General features: G+C 35.3%; 1 protein-coding gene across 6 annotated transcripts in view; it reads left to right on the top strand.

The window, feature by feature from the left end:
* The first annotated feature begins 1,482 nt into the window (after positions 1 to 1,482).
* LOC143668395 (alpha-fetoprotein-like) overlaps positions 1,483 to 20,065 on the top strand; it is a 113,420-nt gene continuing 94,837 nt past the window's right edge. For 3 of the 6 annotated variants that reach the window (XM_077143184.1, XM_077143185.1, XM_077143182.1), the window contains exons 1-7: positions 1,484 to 1,618; positions 2,744 to 2,795; positions 2,954 to 3,095; positions 4,398 to 4,621; positions 8,911 to 9,043; positions 12,049 to 12,146; positions 12,665 to 12,794. In XM_077143184.1, coding sequence (XP_076999299.1) covers positions 1,534 to 1,618; positions 2,744 to 2,795; positions 2,954 to 3,095; positions 4,398 to 4,621; positions 8,911 to 9,043; positions 12,049 to 12,146; positions 12,665 to 12,794 — 864 coding nt within the window. In that variant the 5' untranslated portion in view covers positions 1,484 to 1,533. Of the gene's footprint in view, positions 1,619 to 1,641; positions 1,895 to 2,743; positions 2,796 to 2,953; positions 3,096 to 4,397; positions 4,622 to 8,910; positions 9,044 to 12,048; positions 12,147 to 12,664; positions 12,795 to 20,065 lie in introns of those variants that run through there. The other 3 variants (XM_077143180.1, XM_077143181.1, XM_077143183.1) reach the window with 2 other exon arrangements.

Below are 20,065 nucleotides of genomic sequence, written 5' to 3'. Positions count from 1 at the left end.
CAAAGATCCCAGGGCAGATGGCTTCACAGGGGAATTTTATCAAACATTCTGCTCAAACTTTTCCAAAAAATTGAGGAAAAAAGAACTCTACTTAACTCATTTTATGATGCTAATATCATTTTAATACCAAACCTGGGTAAAGATGCTATAAGAAAGAAGAACTATAGATAAATCTCCTTAATAAATGTAGATGCAAAAATTCTCAATAAAATAGTAAAAAATCAAATCTAACAACACGTTAAAAGAATTATATGCCATGGCCAAGTGGAGTTTATACCAGGAGTGCAAGGATGATTCAATACAAGATAATCAATTAATGTAATACAGCACATTAATAAATCGAAAGGGAAAAATCACATGATTATTTTGATTGATGCTGAAAAAGCATTCAATGAAATTCAACATTCTTTCCTGATAGAAACACTCCAAAATATAGGAATTTATCAACATGATAAAGAAAATACATGAAAAACCAATAGCTAGTGTTGCTTCCTACTGGACCGGAGATGGAAGAATATTGAGGAATGATGAGAAAGACAGACGGGATCAGGAGGTCTGAAGATCAGCGATAACAGACAACAGACAACTTTATTCTTAACCAGATCCTGCTTATACACTGCAGGATGACAAAAGGCATGCATGCATTTCCTAAGGGAACAGAGTAATTATCTTTCAGTGCTCTTCCTTCATATTTAACATAACCATTTGGGGTAAACATTCATTCTACAACTAATTGTGGTTCTGTGCTTTGAAATTTATTGCTTTTTTGTCTGTATGTTATTTTTCACACACAAAAAAGAAAAAAAGTCGATTGTGGTGATAAAAAACATAAGTCTTCTAGCCTCCTATATTCTGGAGCAGCTAGAAGGAAAAATCTGAGAGGACCATATAGTAGCCCATGACAAACTCTGGGATATGTCCTGTAACTACTTGTGAAGAGTGTTTTGAAAACTACTGCTTTTTTATTTCTTTGCTTTGTATATATGCCATGCTATACAATAAAAAAGTTAAAACAGAAACAAGGGAAGTTACCTCTAATTTAGGTTTGCTCCTAAGGCCTATATGCTTAGCTCCCCATTCTCCCCAGGGGCTTCAGATTGTACCCAGCACTGGAACCTGGGCCCTGACCATTTATTTGAATCTGGGACAGGTACATATTTACCTTCTCCCCTTCCACTTTTAGGACCTTGTACGTGTCAACAAACTTTTCCAGGAAATGAGACACTGTAGACCAATATTTACCCAAAGTGTCTATTGATTACTTTATTACAAGGTTTGTTTATCATTACCTTGAAAAAAACAACGATTGAAATGACTCATTTTAAAATCCACGTATTCATTAATGAAGGTAATCCATTAGCAGTATTTCTTCATTGTCATGAATTTCTTCAATTTTATGAGAGTCTTAGTGGCCGGGAAAAATTTTCCAGAAAAAAGGTTAATTTTTAATAGTGATTACTTGAAAAGAATATAAAGAGATTCTTCATTTCTCCCAAATGATAGAACACCTTTTATAAATGTTCACCTGAAATAATGAAGGCTGTTAGACTCATGCCTTTTCTTGTTTTCTTAGGCTACATCAAATGCCATATTCTTCAGAGAAGTTTACAAGATGCAGGTAGGGAATCCCGTCTATTTGTAATCAACATACCGCTGGGCCAGGAGATAAGGTGTGATGACTACTAAGATGAGGATGGAAGGGTCTTTCTCAGTCGTCAACACTGTCAAGAAAATCATTGTCAATTACTGGAAATCAGCTTGTAGAATGAATACAGAAAGAGAGCCCCTATAACAAATCAGCATGCATAGGAATGTAGCTCCCTGCAGACTTTGGTGGGTGACTTCAGTCACAGCTGAGGGAATGCTAACATTTCAAACCTGTACGTAAAGTCGGGTAAGTGATTTTAGATAGAGCAACAGCATGAATAAAAGTAGAAATAATATTATGTGCTATGTTTTTCAGTACCTACTATGTCCCAGGCACTGTGCTCAGTGCTTTGCATATATGCTTTCATTGAGTTCTAATAACTACCCGATGTGGTAGAACTTGTCTACATTTTACAGATAGAGAAACAAAAACTCAATTTTCCCAAGGTTACTTTAGGTACCTGAGTTGGAAGTTGAATTCAAAATAGCTGTCTCCAAAGCCAAGGCTCCTTTCTCTGTATTAATAAAGTGACTAGCAATGGTTACTTTATTTAATAGCTAGCTGCTTTTAATAGCCTTTAAGAGCTATTAGCATTAGAAGGAAGACGCTGTGCTCTCTGTTGGCTTGGATGTTAATAAGTACTATTATGTGTGCTGTGGATAGGTGAAGAAGGTGGAGATGTGCAAACCCAAGATGTTTTAGACACCATTTTTGCTAAATTAAACCCGGCAAAATGTTAATACTCATACTTTTTTCTCTCAATGCTAAGCTTTCATTTTCTTAGTATGGGTGTGACAATAGCTTCTTATGCAAAGAGTTAAATAACCAAATCATTAAGTTTGTCTAATTAACACATCAATACAAGTAATACACCTTATTTGTAGGCTAATGATAGATTTCAACTATACAATGTATTTGAATATAAATAAATCATTCCCAGAATACAGTTTAAATACTAGTAGAGATATGCTGTAGTAAATCGTCATAATTTCTTTAAGTTTAAGTAAAAATAGTTCTAGAAATTTATGAGTTATTAAATACAGATGTTCAGAATTGTAAAGAAGGACTTCACAAATAAAATCTCTTATTTTTCAGCCATGCGGTACTTTAAAAGACAGAATTATCTGGAGGAGAACCTAAGAGACATGTAAGTTTAATTACCAATATCCTTGTATCTGAAATTTGAAATCACATCAATTGTTGTTTTTGGGGAAATAAAAAAGGGGTGAGGCAATGATATAACAAAGAATACTGGAGGAAAATGGTTTGATTCTATCTTTAACGATCACAAATGCTGTGTTTCAGTGCCAGCATTATGGTTTCTCAGTTTCTTCAGAAAGTGACTTATGAAGACGTACAAACCATAGTTAAAGAAGTGTTAGATATTGCAAAGAAGTGCAAGGAGTTCAAGCCATATGAGTCGCCTTCAGAATGCTCTCATCAAATGGTAGGTGACTCATATTCTGTCTTCTCTTTTTAAACTAAATTGCACCCAAAAGTTGTTGTTGTACGGGAACTGGTTGAATAAGTAGATAGGGGTTTGGAAGGCAATGATATATAGGTGAGTCATACCCAAGATAAAATCTATGTAGGTTTATAAAGCTACATTTTAATAGTTCATTCCTGGGAAATCAGGCTCAGATAATCAAACATGTAAGAGAATGAGTAAAAACCTAGATGCCAATTTGTTCATATAAGTTTGCTGCCCTGCCTCTGTCAGTAGAATACTATGGTTTGACATTCCCATATAATGGTTCCTGGGAAACTGAACTATTAACTTAAAATAGTTTCTTACAGAATACGAAAAAGAAGAGAGAAATGACTATTATTTTGGTTTAGTTTTCTGCACCAGCAGAAAATCTTGGTGAACTGATATTGTCTCAGTATAAAGTATATCTATCCCATAAAAACAGTGAGCCCCTTGGAAAATCTTGATGAACACTGACATTCTTAATTCCACTTATGAGTTTTGGATCAATTATCCTTATGCCAAATAATTTTAAAACAAATGAGTTGTTTTCTTTTTAATTTCTACATGTTGTCCTCCATCTTCTTGGGGCTAAAACTTGGCTAGTTTGACTAGAATCTAAGTAGACATAAAAAAAATCAGTCTTTTAGAAACACATTTTAAATGACGTATTTCTGCCAATAGTCAGACTCAGTTATTTTATAGTGATTCTTACTGATTTTCATTTCAGCAGATGACGTTTTCCAACCCAATGTGGAGATATATACTATCTGATTTTTATAGCATCCCACATATTTATTACCACTCAAAAGATACTTGAAACTAACTTAATTCTTGCATTTCCATTTGGATATGTGACACCTACTACATATCACCTCAGAGTTCAATTCTTAAAATAAATTCCCATGGAAACCAAATCCAAGGCAATTATGAAGCGAGGAAAGCAGATTACCGTCCATTTTTTGGTGGAGAGTTCTCATTAAAAATAACTTGATTTCTTTTGTCCCTGGACATTCTGGCTTATGCTTAGTTTAATAACTTTCAATTGTGTGAAAATAATTACATATGAGAATGGGAGAATGATAAATTCTATTTGACCAAAGTCTAGTGTATTGAAAATATTGAAAAATCTAAAAAAATTTAAGTTCAAAAGAGCTATATCCAAGTCCTATTGGATCCAAAGTTTAACACCAAGTCACTGAGTTGCCTTTTCTTGATAATAATTTCTTAAGTTTCCTGTAGTAAAGAATGTAGAATTTAAGTTCTCTTTTCCTCCTATAGATGATTACCTTTCTAGAGCATATTTGTAACAACCAAGGAATGGTTGATAAATATGGATTTTCTGATTGTTGCAATAAAAATTACACAGCAAGGCAGAAGTGCTTCCTTTCTCATAAAAAAGATGATGCAGAATACAGTGATATATTTCAAATTCCAAATCCTGAGCAAATCCTGAACAAATCCTGTGAGATGGACAAAGAGAACCAAGTGTCAGTGAGAGAGAGGTAAGCCATTTCTCCTTGCCACTGTCTTTGAAGAAGAATATTTTTGAGCTTTGAAGACAAATTTTATTTATACAAGAGCATCTGAGAAAACAATACTTTGTTACATGGATTAAAGTGAAAATTTGGGCTATAATATATTATTTTTCCTTCAGAATAACAGCTACCATCTTATTGAGCCAAAAGGACATGGAAATATCTGTGACACATAACAGATTACAAATAACCAAGACCTGTAAAGGAACCCATATGTTTCAAGGTCAGACTAGGCAGACCATTAGCAAATGATGTTGGAAGAGTCAACTGAGTAGGCAAAGCCTAATAAGCATAAAGCAAGAAGTAGCTTAGATAAAGGGCTGGAACAGTTCGAGAGATAGCAGAAGTGTATCTGATAAACATGGAGATAGAGCCTGCCATTGAGAATCTAGACAGCAACAGTAGTTGTAGATAAGTCAGACGTGAGTATTCAACTAAAAATCTCTGATTGTATAATTCCTTCTTAGGGTGGATAGCACAATAGCAATTGGGTAACCACACTAATATTTTGGCTTCTCAATTGGTATAGGAGAAGTCATTCAGTCAAGAGTGGGATACAAGCCAGTGAACTAAGGTGTAGAGACAGGGCACTGGTATCTGCCTAAAGAGGTAGAAAATGACAAGAAAAGTCCAACACTTCACTTCCTATGAATGTAGTTCTGGCCATCTTATTAAGACAGGCTCAGATACAGGGAATAAGGAAGAGATCTGATTACTGGGTCTAGAGTACAAGGAATATGGTGGTGATTTGATTTTATATTTTAGACATAAAAGTCTAATCCAGAGATGAATGAGAAGATAGGTGACAATGTGGAATAACCTAAAGTCCTTTAAGTCATCCATACAATAGTAGTATTGGTCCAGAGATTGGTGGACCTTTAAAGAGTTAAGTGGCTCTTGCCACTTGGGGAGAAAAGACTATTGGAAGGAAATTAAACAGGTTCCAACACATATGACATCAGAGAAAACCAAATGAAAACTAAAATATGAGCTTAACTACCCATTTGCTAGGGTGTTATCTACTGTAAGTGAGAATTATGAAATCAGTTTTTTAGTTGAATGCTTATACATTCCGAAACTGAATCAACACTTTGTTAATCTAAACTCTTTTTGAACATTTACAGTGAAGTCAGTATTAGACAGTTTCTTCATATGCTAATTTTAATTTGTGTACATATTATAAACACTCAAGGAAAAATAAATTTTTAACTGCTTGCTTCAATTATAAGCCAACAATTATTTAATTCTCAACTATGGAAACAATAACCTATTTCAAAGCTCAAGAAAATATTGGACTTACAAAAAGATGGCATAATAAGGTCTCCTTGAGACACTGGGGAGAAAGGCGGAAATATTCAGCTTCCCCATCTGGAGAATTTCTGATATTCTCCCAAGCAGTGGAGTAACCAAATCAATAGGCTGAGCCCTTGATCTTGGGGTTTGCCCCTATGAAACTTATTCCTGCAAAGGATAGGCTAAGCTTACTTAAAATTATGCCTAAATGTCACCCCTAGAAACCTCTTTTGTTGCTTAGATGTGGCTTCTCTCTCTAAGTCAATGCAGCATGTGAACTCACTGACCTCCACCCCACTACTTGGAACATGACTCCCAGAGGTGTAAATCTCCCTGGCAAAGTGGGAAAGAACTTCTAGGATGAACTGGGACTGGCATCAAGAGAATGAGAAAAACTTCTTGACCAAAAAGGGGAAGAGAGAAATGAGACAAAATAAAGTTTCAGTGGATGAGAGACTTCAAACAGAGTCGAGAGGTTATCCTGGAGGTTATTCTTATGCATTAGATAGATATCCCTTTTTAGTTCATGGTGAATTGAAGTGGCTAGAGGGAAGTACTTGAAACTGTAGAGCTCCAATAGCCTTGTTTCTTGAAGATTATCTGTATAATGGTATAGCTTTTACAATGTGACTGTATGATTGTGAAAATGTGTCTGATGCTCCTTTTATCTAGGGTATGGACAGATGAGTAAAAAATATGTATAAAAATAAACAAATAATAGGGGCAAAGGTTAAAATAAATTGGGTAGATGGAAATACTAATGGTCAACAAAAGGGAGTGGTAAGGGGTATATGCATGAGTTTTTTATTTTTTATTTCTTTTTCTGGAGTGATGCAAATGTTCTAAACATGATCATAATCACGAATACAGAACTATGTGATGGTATTGTGAGTCACTGATTGTCCACCATGTATAGAATGTTTGTATGTTAAGATTTATCAATAAAAATATTTTTTTAAAAACATAGCACAACATACATATACACAAAACTATGGTTTATGTATCTTTGGATTATTAAAAGATTTTCAATAATATTTTTGATCATTCTAAATTATTATTGTATTTTGTAGCTCTAATACCCAAAACTCCAACCAAATGTGGTTTTATTTTACCATAAAATAGAGAAACTCTGCTTTCAAATCTTCCTAATTATTAGAAAGCTTTCATTATTTGAGGATAAACTCTGTCTTTGGAGATCTGAAATGAGATAGGCTCACCTTGAATGTTCTCTAAGGGAGCTAAGTTACTGTGGCACAAAAATGAACTCTTAATTCAACATGGTACCCGATAGAGAGCAGAGATACAGAATGACTCCAATGACATTTTGTTTTGACTAAGAATTTGCCTTATATTAGGGGAAGGTTGAATGTTGGTGTTATCCCCATTCTGCTGTTTTGATTACTCAAGTTGGGCTCAACAAACTGTTGATACTAACCCTTTGACTGAACTTCTGAGGGTCAAGGCTTGGGACCCCATGTTGGAAGTGAAGATGGGTTTTTATGCGGAAGCATAGGCCTACTCTTCTTCTTGCTCAGCCACTTGAGAATGAGGCTTCAGTCATGGTATCTGATCTCTTGCCCCCCTCCATGACTTGTGGCAATTTTTCTCTTTATAAGTTTGTAGAAAGTATAATCCCAACTATATCATTCATTACAAAAGCTCAGGTCTTTCAATATGGCACAATTTTTCTGTACCTGAGAGAGTTGCAAGCAATATTCTTCTGATGAAATTATGTCAGGACATAATTGTCCTAGAAAATCTAACAGCCTTAAGTTTTAGTGGCTTAAGTTTTTAGATTCTATAGAGCTGAATGACTCCTATTCAAATATTTCAAGCATTTCCTTGCTATTTGTCATGAAATGCAATTACCTTTTCCATTGCTAAAGGCAAGACAACAATGGCAAACTTGTTCTTTGACTGACTTCCCATGGCTGCTGTAATTGCATCCTCAGTTGATATTACAAGAGGAATGAGAGTTAGCAAAATTGCAGAATCAAAATTGTATGTATAATCCAAGGAATTGTAGGGTGGGAGGAAACCTTGCCTCTGGTCTTTATCTAGCACTTCTCCATTCTCTCCTTAATGCTGAGAACCGGGGGTATTTTTTTTTTTTTCTGGCTAGACAGTCTTCTTGAAAACACACTACATCCTAAATCCTCTTTAGGTACAATATTATAATCATCATGATAGACTAGGCTATGTGTGGTAACAAGAACCCTAAAATTTCAGTGGTTTACTAAAGATTTATTACTTGCTCATATAGCAGTCTAAAGCATGCTGGAAAGCTCTTCTTGAAGGAATAACTCAGGAATCCAGGATGTTTCCATCTTGGAGCTATATAAAATAGAACATGCACTTCCAAGGTCACTGTGGAACAGACAGAGAGAGAGAATAGGGAAATATCAAAAGGAATTTATGGCCAAGCCTAGAAGTGATGTATATTATTTTCATTGGTCATAACTCAGTTACATGTTCCTAGTCTTACTGCAAGGGAAGCTGCAAAAATTGTCTTCCTGTGCACAGGAATGCATTGGTACAAGCATTGAGTCAGTCTCTGTTAGTGATGTCATATTTTGTTAAGTTTGTGTCTGTGGGTATGTGGGATGTTTTGAACAAGCTTTGCCAACACTTGAGGTGATATGATTATGAATAAAAGGCAGGTCTATGATGAGTGTAAAGAATGAATGGGAGAACTAAATAGGACTGGAAACTTAATAACAATTCAAAATATTGAATAACATATCTTGGAGGACAACGGCATTAACTTTCCTAGTCTAGGAAGAACTAGGAGTATCTTGACATACTCCTCTCTACCTGCAATAGCTTCTAAATGAACTCTGTCACTATGATCTTCTAGAAGTTTCAGGTCAACTAAACTGAATGAGTCCTAAATTGATAAGGAACAATATCACTTCACTTTCCTGAATTCCGAATTACACAACTTTGTGTTTGTCTAAATCTAGGTACATTTACGAAACTTCTAGAAAGCACCCATTCTTATATGGACCCACTATTCTGACCACGTCTGCTTGCTATGAGACAGCTATTCACTCATGTTGCCAAGAAGAAAATAAGACTGAGTGCCTCCAGATAAAGGTATAACATTCATATCTTAACTGTTACTTAAGACTTTGCTACTCTAAGTATGGACTGGATCAGTAGCATGTGCTTTCCTGGGAGTGTTAGAAATGCAGGATCTGAGTTTCCTCTCCAGCATTACTACATAAAGGCTGAATTTTAACAAGATCCCCAGATAATCTGTTTGATTAGGTTTGAGAAGCATAATCTAGCATACATATTACTTCATGGTGGATACCCTATATTCCAATTTCTATTGCAGCATAAAAACACTTCAAAATGTAATGGCTCAAAACAACAACTATAATCATTTTATTATCTCTCACTATTTCTGTAGTTTAGGAAATCAGGAAGGACTCATCTAGATGATTCTGACTTATAGTCTTTCTGTGGTTATAATCAGATAGTGGGTGGGCCTGTGTCACTGGGGAGGTGGAGCACTTGAGGACTAGTTCAGCATCTCTCTTTTCTCACATAAAATCAGGGCTTTTGGGCGGGCCGCGGTGGCTCAGCGGGCAAAGTGCTTGCCTGCTATGCCGGAGGACCTCGGTTCGATTCCCGGCCCCAGCCCATGTAACAAAAACGGAGAAACAGAATACAATAAAACAAGAAAATGTTTAAAGATGTTTCCCTTCCTTCCTTCCTTCCTTCTCTCTGTCTTTCCTTTAAAAAAAAAAAAAAAAAAAAAAATCAGGGCTTTTCCATGTGATAGCTCTGCCTTGGCAATCTTGGTCTTCATTACAGTATGGTAGCTTCAGAGAGGCTAGATAGCTTACGTGTGGCTAATGGTTTCAAAAATGAGTAGTCTAATTGTCTAGCCTTTTATGACTGCCTAAGAAGTTGCACAGTGTCACTTCTGCCATACGACATTGGTTGAAATCTCATAAAACTTCACCTAATTTGAAGGGTATGGTTTACACTCCACCTCTCGGTGAGTGGATTATCAAAGTCACGCTATTAAGAAGAGCTTGGGGTGGGATTGATATTGGCATGTTTTGAAAATACAATCTGCCATGCTTAATTTTAACCCTGTGGCCATATCTCCTTCATTGGATAGACATAAATAGGTGATTTGTTTCATGATAAAAGTACTTTTTATGCAGTGCTCAGTAAAGATTCTAAATATCAACATAAAGCATCTTTATTAGAGAAGGCACCCAGATGGATTTTTCAAAGTTCATGTTGAAAATAAATAGTGACTTGATAATAATTTTGATGGATTCCTCATAGCTAAAGCAAATGCCATTTTTTCCTTGCTGCCTTCTTTAATTCTCTCAGTGAGAAATTATTTCATCTTTCTCTAAACTCCATTAGAACCATTCTTATTATTGCTATTGAGTTCCACATTGTCTACTCCGTGCAAGAAATGAAATAACGTATCTGAAGGGTCCCTGGCATATACAAAGTACTCAATAAATTCTAGCTATTTTCATTAAAGCTGTTCATATATATATTTCTTACATTCCTCTCCATTCTTCCCCTGATGAATTCCAATTCCTTAGGCACTAACTCTGAATTTCCAAAAAGGAATATAATTTATTTGTAAGTTTTGGTTTCATATTAATTAAAAACTTAAAGTCAGTGATCATGCATGGACTTAGTCTCATTACCTGGCATTTCTGAAGAATCAGCTATTCCATGGAGGTGAGTTTTACAGGTAACTTGGGTTTACTATATTTTAAGTTACAAGGCCTTCTTAATCTTAATTATTTTAGTGGAATTTTTTCCTAAGTGTATGACATGTCCCTATAATGTTAAGCAGATTTTGGTGTCTTTTAATTTCTTGACAATACAGTGTTATCTTCACAAACTGTGATGTTTCCAAAGGTGACTCCAGGGACTATAAGATGCATGTAAGGCTATTCTTATCCTAAACAGTCCCCTAATTGCTGCTATGCATTAAAATCTACTAAGAATTCTTTCCTGCTCTTCCTCACTTTTAGACTGTCATATCTTGCTGCTGCCAGAATGTCTGTTGCTCTCACTTCTACTTCAGAGAAAATTAGATAATCGTGTAAAAATTGTGCTAATGATCAGAGAATGTGGTCTATGAGCTAAGCACTCAGAAACCCTCTTGCGAAAGAGTAGGTAAACTTATTTGTATTTGATTTCAATGATAATAAGTATTATGATGCCAGTTTTGTGGTTTTAATATTGAATTTGCACACATTCTCTAAACTTTGTAAAATGAGCATATGGTCAATATAATGTTTTAAGTGAAAATATAGAGTTGCACTGAAATTAAAAAATATCATTTACATTCCCACCACACAGAAACTGCAGTTTTGGTGTATGTCTTTTTATTCATTTTTCTATGCATAGATTTTATTTTGTACATGGTTGTGATAACATCGAATAATAGTTTAAGATTTGAACAATACCTGTTTTTTTTTTAACAGTATAAACCCCCAAAATAATGTGCCATTACTTACTTAACCATACTTGACCATCACTCTGTTGTTAAATTACTTTATCCCCAAAACTAACATAACAAAATGTGCAGGCACTTAACTTCTTTTTGCATAATTGGCTTTTTATTAATTTAGAAAAATTTATTTGCAATGGAGTTCAAAAGTGGAAGCCCTAAGTTAAAGAGTAAGAACATTTTGGGGAGGTTCATTAATATTTGTTGCAAAACTGGAGCATATTTAGAAAAGTAGTATGAGGCATGTCCAAGTTAACAGGGGTGGTAACCTGAAGAAAAGCAAAATACAACTGCAACACATTATTTAAACTTATTCCAGTGGCTCTCTGGACTTTTATTTGCTCACTTTGTGTTCTCATTCATATTGTAAATGTTTGAGGTTCTGGGACAAGTGACATCTAGGGATATGAGATTCATTTTACAAATAGGACCATGTTATTACACTTTTGGATTTTGGCCTCTTTGAGCAAGTCAATAAAAGACCTTCTAATTTTGAGGAGATACCACAGTTTTTTACTTTTCTCTATTGCAAATGATGAAATCAATTTTTCTTCATCAGTACCATATTTCTTTGATGAGTTATTTTTTCTGATTACAGTTAGAACCCATCAGAAGATATGTCAGAGAAATTTCTTTGAGACATCATCATTTATGTGAAATTGGGATTAAATTCAATCACAGAGTGTCAAAAGCAGTGTAAGTTACTTTTTTAGAATTGTGGACTTTTGTTGTTGTTAGGTCACCCCTTTTGAATGAACACATTTGAAAAATCATTTGTCCCTCATTTAATAATGTCTCTCAATACAAACCTGGCTCCTAGGCTACTTGTCTATTCAATAGGGAATATAGTACTGTGGATGAAGTTGCACAGCTCTCGATTTCTCCCACGAGGTCTCATCTCAATTTCTTCCATTCCTTCAAATCCTTTGGTCTCCTGCTCAGTGTTATGAAGGGTCTGGGCATTGAGAAGTAGGCACTTACTGTAGTATTCTGCATAGTAAAGGCTACTGCACAAAAGGTATTCCTTTTCTTTTTTTGCCTTCTTGTGACTTAGTTCTCAGAACTGTCTTTGAAGAAATAGAATGCACTTATACTCTCTTAACCCCACATTTGCAAATGTGTTTATATTCTTTTGGTTATTCAATGAACTAAAACTAATTTTAGAAAGGATTGCATTCAAAATACCACTTAAATATATCTACTTTTATTTCCAGGGAGTTGGTTCTTCTGACTAAAAAACAACCTAAAGCTAATTTTTCTGAAATCGCCAAACTGACAATGGATATTAAAAATCTACATCAGACTTGTTGTGAAGGCAACACAGTAGAATGTGTTTTTGGCAGGGTAAGATCCTCTCTTTTCTGAACATTCGCTTCAGCCTTTGAAATATTTGTGATTATTAAATAAAGGTGAAAGTAGTGCAATGGATCTAAAATAGTAATAATCATTTCTCACCAGCTTCATGTGCAGATGTAAAGTCCCAAAATCCCAGAGAAGGAAAAAATAATTGTAACTGTCAAAAGTTGATAAGGCTTTAGTAAGTCACAAGTTATAAAATCATGTTTCATTCATTCTGCAAGTTGCAAATGGAATAATCTTTATGATGATAAAAACCAGAAACGAAGAAAGAAAACAACAACATTTCATGGAGGCATTCAGGATTCCTGTATGCAAGGCTCGCCACCCTGAAAAATTTAGTCCATTTACACGAAAGATTGAAGGAATGTGGGTAGCAATAGCAATTAAAATTAAAAAATCATCAAAGAGAACTCAATAAAATTTGGATGCAAAAGAACCACTTTCATTTACTCTGGACTACAATAGGGATGTCAGAACAATCTACAGGTTTTAAATCATATTGTTGAGTATTATAAACAATGCTAAATAACTGTAGATTGTTTTGGAATTCCTGCCTTGGATTACACTATAATGAGAACATATTTAGAGTTACTGACTTGACAAAGATATTGTTTAAGTGCTAAGAGATTTCTCATTCTTTTTTCAGCACGTGCTTTATAAGTTTGATATTCAGCTATGCTAACTTCAAAATATGAATTAGAATTTTTTTCTTTTCCAATTCTCTGAAATAATTTAAATAACATTAAGACATTTGAGTTTTGAAGGTTTGAAAGATTGTCCATGAAACTGTGAGAATTTGCATTATGGGGTGGAAGAGTATAATGGAGGGGTTTCAAGATGGAGACTAGTCTGACACATTTTTCATTTCTTTTGTTATAGGTATATTTTAACATTTGCTTCTTTTTTGTCAGAAAAAGTATGGTATTCATCAGCATTTTCTTATTTAGAAATGAAGTTTCTATGTATCACTGGGTAACAAAAAACATCTCCAATTATGTTATTACACCTTTTTTTTCTCACATATTTGCATTTTCTCTTTTAATTATTTAACTTTTCCAAGGAATTATTTAATGTATTGGTCTTTTCCAAGATTAAGTCTTGGATTTATTTATTAATTCTACTGTGTTTCTGCTTTTAACTTTATTAATTCTCTCCTCAGGTATGTTTAGTTGCTTTTGTCCCAGCTGTTTTGGTTGAATTCTTAGTTTATTTATAGACTTTCTTTCTAAATAACCAAATAACCTTGTGTTTTAGTTTATAAAAGCTGGCAGAATGCAATATGCCAGAAACAAAATGGCTTTTAAAAAGAGAAATTTATTAAGTTGTAAGTTTGCAGTTCTAAGGCCATGAAAATGTCCCAGCTAAGGCATCCAGGTAAAGATACCTTGATTCAAGAAAGGCTGATGGGTCCAGAACACCTCTGTCAGCTGGAAGGCAAATGGCCACATTTGCTAGCTTTCTCTTCTAATTTCATAAGGCTTCCCTGAGAGTGTTCACTTCTGTGTCTCCAAAGATCTTTAGCTGTGTGGGCTCTGTCAGCACTCAAACCTTTTCCAAAATGGTTCCTTCTTGAAGGGCCCCAGTAAGCAACCCCACCTTGAATGGGTAGAGGCACATCTCCATGGAAACCATCTAGTCAAAAGTTACCACCTACAATTGGATGGGCCGCATCTCCATGGAAACAGTAAAAAAGATCCCACCCAGTAATATTGAATGACTAAAGAACATGGCTTTTCTGGGGTACATGACAGTTTCAAAACAACACACCTATTTAGCAATAATTATTTCACATAAAGTATCACTTCTCTTATACAATACATTCTGTTGTTTTATTTATATTAATGTAATTCTTTGGAATACAATGTTTCTCTTAATGCTATCAGGAAGGTGTAGGGACTGTAAGTGGTTTTGTTGTGCATGTCTTAGAAAGTTTTCTATTTCAACTAGTGCTCATTTTATCACACCATGATGCTTCAAAATTTTACACCACTCACAAAACAAGTGTGTTTATAATGGATATTAATTTTAAGTATTAAGTGATATGAATTAATATATTGTGTCACTCAATCAACATATTAAATTTTACATGTTAACGTTCTCTTTCCCTTTCTTTGACTTCAAGGTATTACAAGCCTAACATTTTAGGATTGCATAATAGTTACTATAATACTAACATTTGAAAGTGCTTTTGTGTGCAAGTACTAACATTAATTATGTTTATTTAATAAAGATTTTAATAGCACATACTCTGTGCCAGGTTCTGCTCTACAGCCTTAACTTTTAACTCATTTAATCCCCATAACTTTAGGAAGTGTCATTTTGATGTCCAATTTATAGATTAGAAAACTGAAGCACAAAGAGGTGCCCAAACTCACACAGCTAGAAAGTAGCAGGCTAGGATTAGCACCTGCAGGTCTGACTTTAGAGCCTTAGCTATCACCCACTGCACTGATTTATTATTTTTTTTTCAGTAATGATTGCAAAGTTTCTGTCTAGAAGACAACAGAGGAGGGGAGAAGTTTTGCATCTTGCTGGAATTATTGTATCTTAACAGTTTCTTTCATTAATTTTCATCCTCTCTCCTACATTAAATATCAACTTCTGGCAAAGGGTGCAAGGGTAGTTCAGTGGCAGAATTCTCGTCTGCCATGCGGGAGACCCAGGTTCAATTCCCAGTCCATACACTTCTCCAAAAAACAAACAAGCAAAACAAACAAAAAGCAAGCAAAGAAAAATTCAACAAATAGTACTGCAATACTGGGATAGTCACATGGAAAAATCATGAAATGTGACCCTACCTTACAGCATACCAAAAAAAAAAAAAAAAAAAAAAATCAACTGCTGGCTCTTGCCCTTCAACATAAAAACATTTTTAAAAACGTATCAAGAGAGGGTACATGAGCAATCACCAGTGGTACAATGCCTGCCTTCCATGAGGGAGACCCAGCTTCGATTCCTGGACCAAAAAAAAACCCAACCAAACAAAAACAAAAAAATATCAAGAAGGAAGGCTTATTTTGTCCAGAATCTAAATTTTCTGGAGCACATAATCTCATTCAATTGTCTGGATAGATTATTTAAACAGCCCAGACACAGAGAGCCTGGAATAGGAACTAAGGCTTGGAGTTCTGTATAGCTTAATTTAATGCCCAGACACATCCCAAGGCACGTTAAGCAAATAATCAAAAAGTATTGGCAAATTCCCTTGAGGGATGGGAGAAAAAATATGGAACTATTAAACTTTACCACCAGAGACACTCTTGATATTCTGTCAAATATTAGGGAGTCCCAAGTCAATAAGTCAAGCACTTGGTATTTTTTTAAAAAAGTATTTTTATTTAAAAACCTTCACACATACAGTCCATACATGGTGTACAATCAGTGGCTCACAATATCATCACATGGTTGTGTATTCATCACCATGATCATGTTTAGAACATCTGTATCACTCCAGGAAAAGAAATAAAAAGAAAAAATGCATCCTTTACTCCTTACCCCTCCTTCTCATTGGGATTTCAAACTACCCAATTTGTTTTACCCCTTATTGCCCCTATTATTTATTTATTTTTTATCTGTATTTTTAAAATTCATCTGTCCATGCCCTGGATAAAAGGAGCATCAGACACAAGGTTTTCACCATCACCCAGTCACATTGTAAAATTTATATCATTATACAATTGTCTTCAAGAATCAAGGCTATCTATATAATGCATGAGATTAACCTCCAGGATAATCTCTTGACTCTGTTTGAAATCTCTCAGCCACTGAAACTTTATTTTGTCTCATTTCTCTATTTCTCTCCTCCCTTTTTTGGTCAAGAAGTCTTTCTCAATCCCATGATGCCAGGTCCTGGCAAATCCTGGGAGTTTTATCCCATGTTGCCAGGGAGATTTACACCCCTGGGAGTCATGTCTCATGGTGGGAGAGGAAGGGGATCACACTAATCTGGACAAACCAGCAAGATCTCATGCCTTATTCAAGATTCCATGTACTTATGGTGTTCAACTAAACCGACCATACAAGTTAAATTAGGTAATATGCTACCCAAAATATAAATCTTGCATCAGCTAAACATCTCTCCCTTTGGTCTCACACAGAAGTTGAAGTTTCAAAATATAGATGATATCATCCTTTACTCTGTATTCTGATCTACCCCAGTCCTTTCCAGATCATCTTCATTCATATCTCTAGTTAAAGTCCGATTCCTCTTTCAACATTTTAAATAGTTCTTGTATGGGTTATTGCTGACTTTCATAGCTTCAGAGCTCTAATTTTGAGTCTCAGGTGTCACATAAATACCTGAAGTTTCTGTAAGCCCTGATCTTGAGAATTACTCTCGTGAAGCTTATTTATGTAGCAGAGAAGCTTAGCCTATGTATAGTTATGTCTAGGAGTGACTTCCAGAGGATCTCTTTTGTTGCTCAGAGGTGGCTTCTCTCTTTCTAAGCCCAACTCTGCAAGTGAAATCATTACTCTCCCCACTACATGGGTCATGACATCCAGGGGTGAAAGTTTCCCTGGCAATGTGGGATATGATTCCCAGAGATGAGCCTGGCCCTGGCACTGTGGGATCGACAATGCCATCTTGACCAAAAGGGGAAAAAGAAGTGTTACAAATAAGGTATCAAGTGGTTGAGAGAGTTCAAATAGAGTTAGAGGCTGTTCTGGAGGCTACTCTTATGCAAGCTTCAGCTAGACATTGCTATCTGTCGTAGTTGGTCAAACCCAACCAGCCCTAAAGAACACCTAGGGCTTTATATGAGATTCTAAAAAGTTTCCAGTCAACTAGGGTAACTTTTTAGAAATCTACAACCTCCAAATGGGTTCCTAGGCCAAATAAGTCCTGAAACACAGAGGGTCCAGTCTCTCCAGAACGTCAACTAATTTCATCCCCTTACCCTGTAATATTGACAGCCCCTTCAAACATGAAAAAGTTAGAGTGGGCATAGCCCAAATAACCCTAAAGAGTGGGAGAAAGATCACAGGAGATGGTGGAGTTATACAGAGAAGGTAGGGTTAAAAAAATGAGTATGACTGCTGAATTATTATATTGATGTTTCTTTTAGTTGCCAGTGTCTCGGAGCAGCTAGTAGTGAAAATCTAAAACTGTGGAATTGTAACCAATACCAAACTCTGAAATCTGTTCTACAGCTAAGTGTTGCAGTGTGCTTTGAAATTATTGCTTTTTTGTGTATGTCATTTTTCACAAAAAAGAAAAAAAAGTTAAAAAATAAAATAGTGGAAGCAGAGAAAAAAAACTGACCTAGACTAGTAGCAGTTATTGAGCATTTATTACGTGCTTATTCCTGTGCTAAGCTCTTTGTTTGTTTCTTGTTCTCATTTGGTTACTATTATTATTACTTATTTTTACTGGGTACATGCACTGGGAGTCGAACCCAGTTTTCTAGCCTGCAGGCAAGCATTCTACCACTGAATGACCTGTGCACCCTTGGGTCCTATTATTTCTCAAATTTTATTCATGGTCATTAAGTGGGATGTTTAGACTCAAACATGTCTCCCTGGTTCCAAAATCTGCCCTCTTAACTATGTCAATTAGGTGCAATACTAATCAGAGTACACTAATTGCTGTAGCAAACTCCTAAATCCCTAGTGTCTTAACCTAATAAAACTTAATAAAATAAATATTATTTTTCAAACAAACAAGTTATCAAGACTCCCACATGTATTGATAAGAGGGTGTATATGTATACGTGTGTGTGCCTATATGCATGCATGTGTGCATATGAGTATGTGGACGTGTATACTCTATGTCCTCACTGCCCGACCACTACTGCCACAATTGTTCATTCATAGGAATTGCCCCCATTTTCTAAATCTCCTGTTTACTCATCTGCTGAGTTACCTGACGTCTATTTGTACCAAACAACTATAACTGCTATTGGCAAAGTTGCCAGAGAGGCCAATTTTCATGTGCTCTTTTTATTCCCATATCATTTGAAATTTTAACATATTTTACACCAATTTCTCCATCTAAAGAGCCTTGGCTTTCTCAAAACTATTTTCTTCTTGTTTTACTTCTACATCCCTGGTTTCTTACTCTAAGTCCCATCATGGGCTTCTTGTTCTACAACTGCATTAAAAAATTGGTATCCCCTAGAGTTCTGTTCTTGGCTCTTTTCCTTTCTTAACAAATGCTTCCAGTGATGGCTAGCAATCCAACGAGGATTCATGCTTCCCTTCCACAATGTAGAAGGGTTTTCAGCCACAGACTACATTTCCCTGCCTACAATCTCCTCAGTGATCCCTCCACACCAGCAATGCATGGCTGGACTAAAAAAATTTTTTAATTCATTTTTTTTATGAGAGAAGTTGTAGGTTTACAGAAAAATCATGCACAAAAACAGAGTTCCCGTATACCTTCTCCTCACACAAATACCTTTCCTTATTTTTAGATTAGTGTGGTTCCTTTGTTTCAATTGCTGAAACAATGTTACATAATTATATTATTAACTATAGTCCATGATTTACATTAGGGCTCATTGTTTGTATTGTGCAATTCTATAGTCTTTAACAAGCTGTATTCTAGTAACATGTATGCAACCTAAAATTTCCCCCTTTAACCACATTCAAAGATACAATTCAGTGGTGTTAATTACGTTCACATTGTTGTGCTATATGCCCTGCCATCCATTCCCAAAAGCCTTCCATCACCCCAAACAGAAACTCTGTTCCAATTAAGTATTCACTCCCATCCTTTACCCCCCACCCCAGCCCTTTGAAACCTGTATTCGAGTTTCCAACTCTATAAGCTTGCTTAATCAAATATTTCACATCAATAAAATCATACAATATTTGTCCTTTGGTATCTGGCTTATTTCACTCAACATGATGTCTTCAAAGTTCATCCTATGTTGCATTACATGAATTAGAACTTCATTCTTTTTATGGTTCAATAATAATCCATTTATTTTTTAGCTACAGTTTATTCACACATCTATTGAGGACACTTGGATCGATTCAATTTCTTTACTTGTTATTGGTCTGTTGAAATATTATATTTCTTCCTGAGAGTGTAGGCAGGTTGTTGTAGGTCCATTTCATCCAGTTTATCTAATTTTTTGGTATGCAGTTTTTCATAGTATTTTCTTAAAATGCTTCTTATTTCTTTGTGATCGGTAGTAATGACCCTCCTGTCATTTCTAATTTTAGTTATTTGCATCCTCTTTCTTTTATTCTTTTTCAGTTTAGTTAAAGGTTTGTTGATTATCAATCTTCCCAAAGAAACATCTTTAAGT

This window comes from Tamandua tetradactyla, chromosome 24 (genome assembly GCF_023851605.1).
Source record: "Tamandua tetradactyla isolate mTamTet1 chromosome 24, mTamTet1.pri, whole genome shotgun sequence".
NCBI classification, from domain to species: domain Eukaryota; kingdom Metazoa; phylum Chordata; class Mammalia; order Pilosa; family Myrmecophagidae; genus Tamandua; species Tamandua tetradactyla.
The sequence above is the reverse complement of the archived record's forward strand: the minus strand, read 5'-3'. Positions and strand labels throughout refer to the sequence as shown.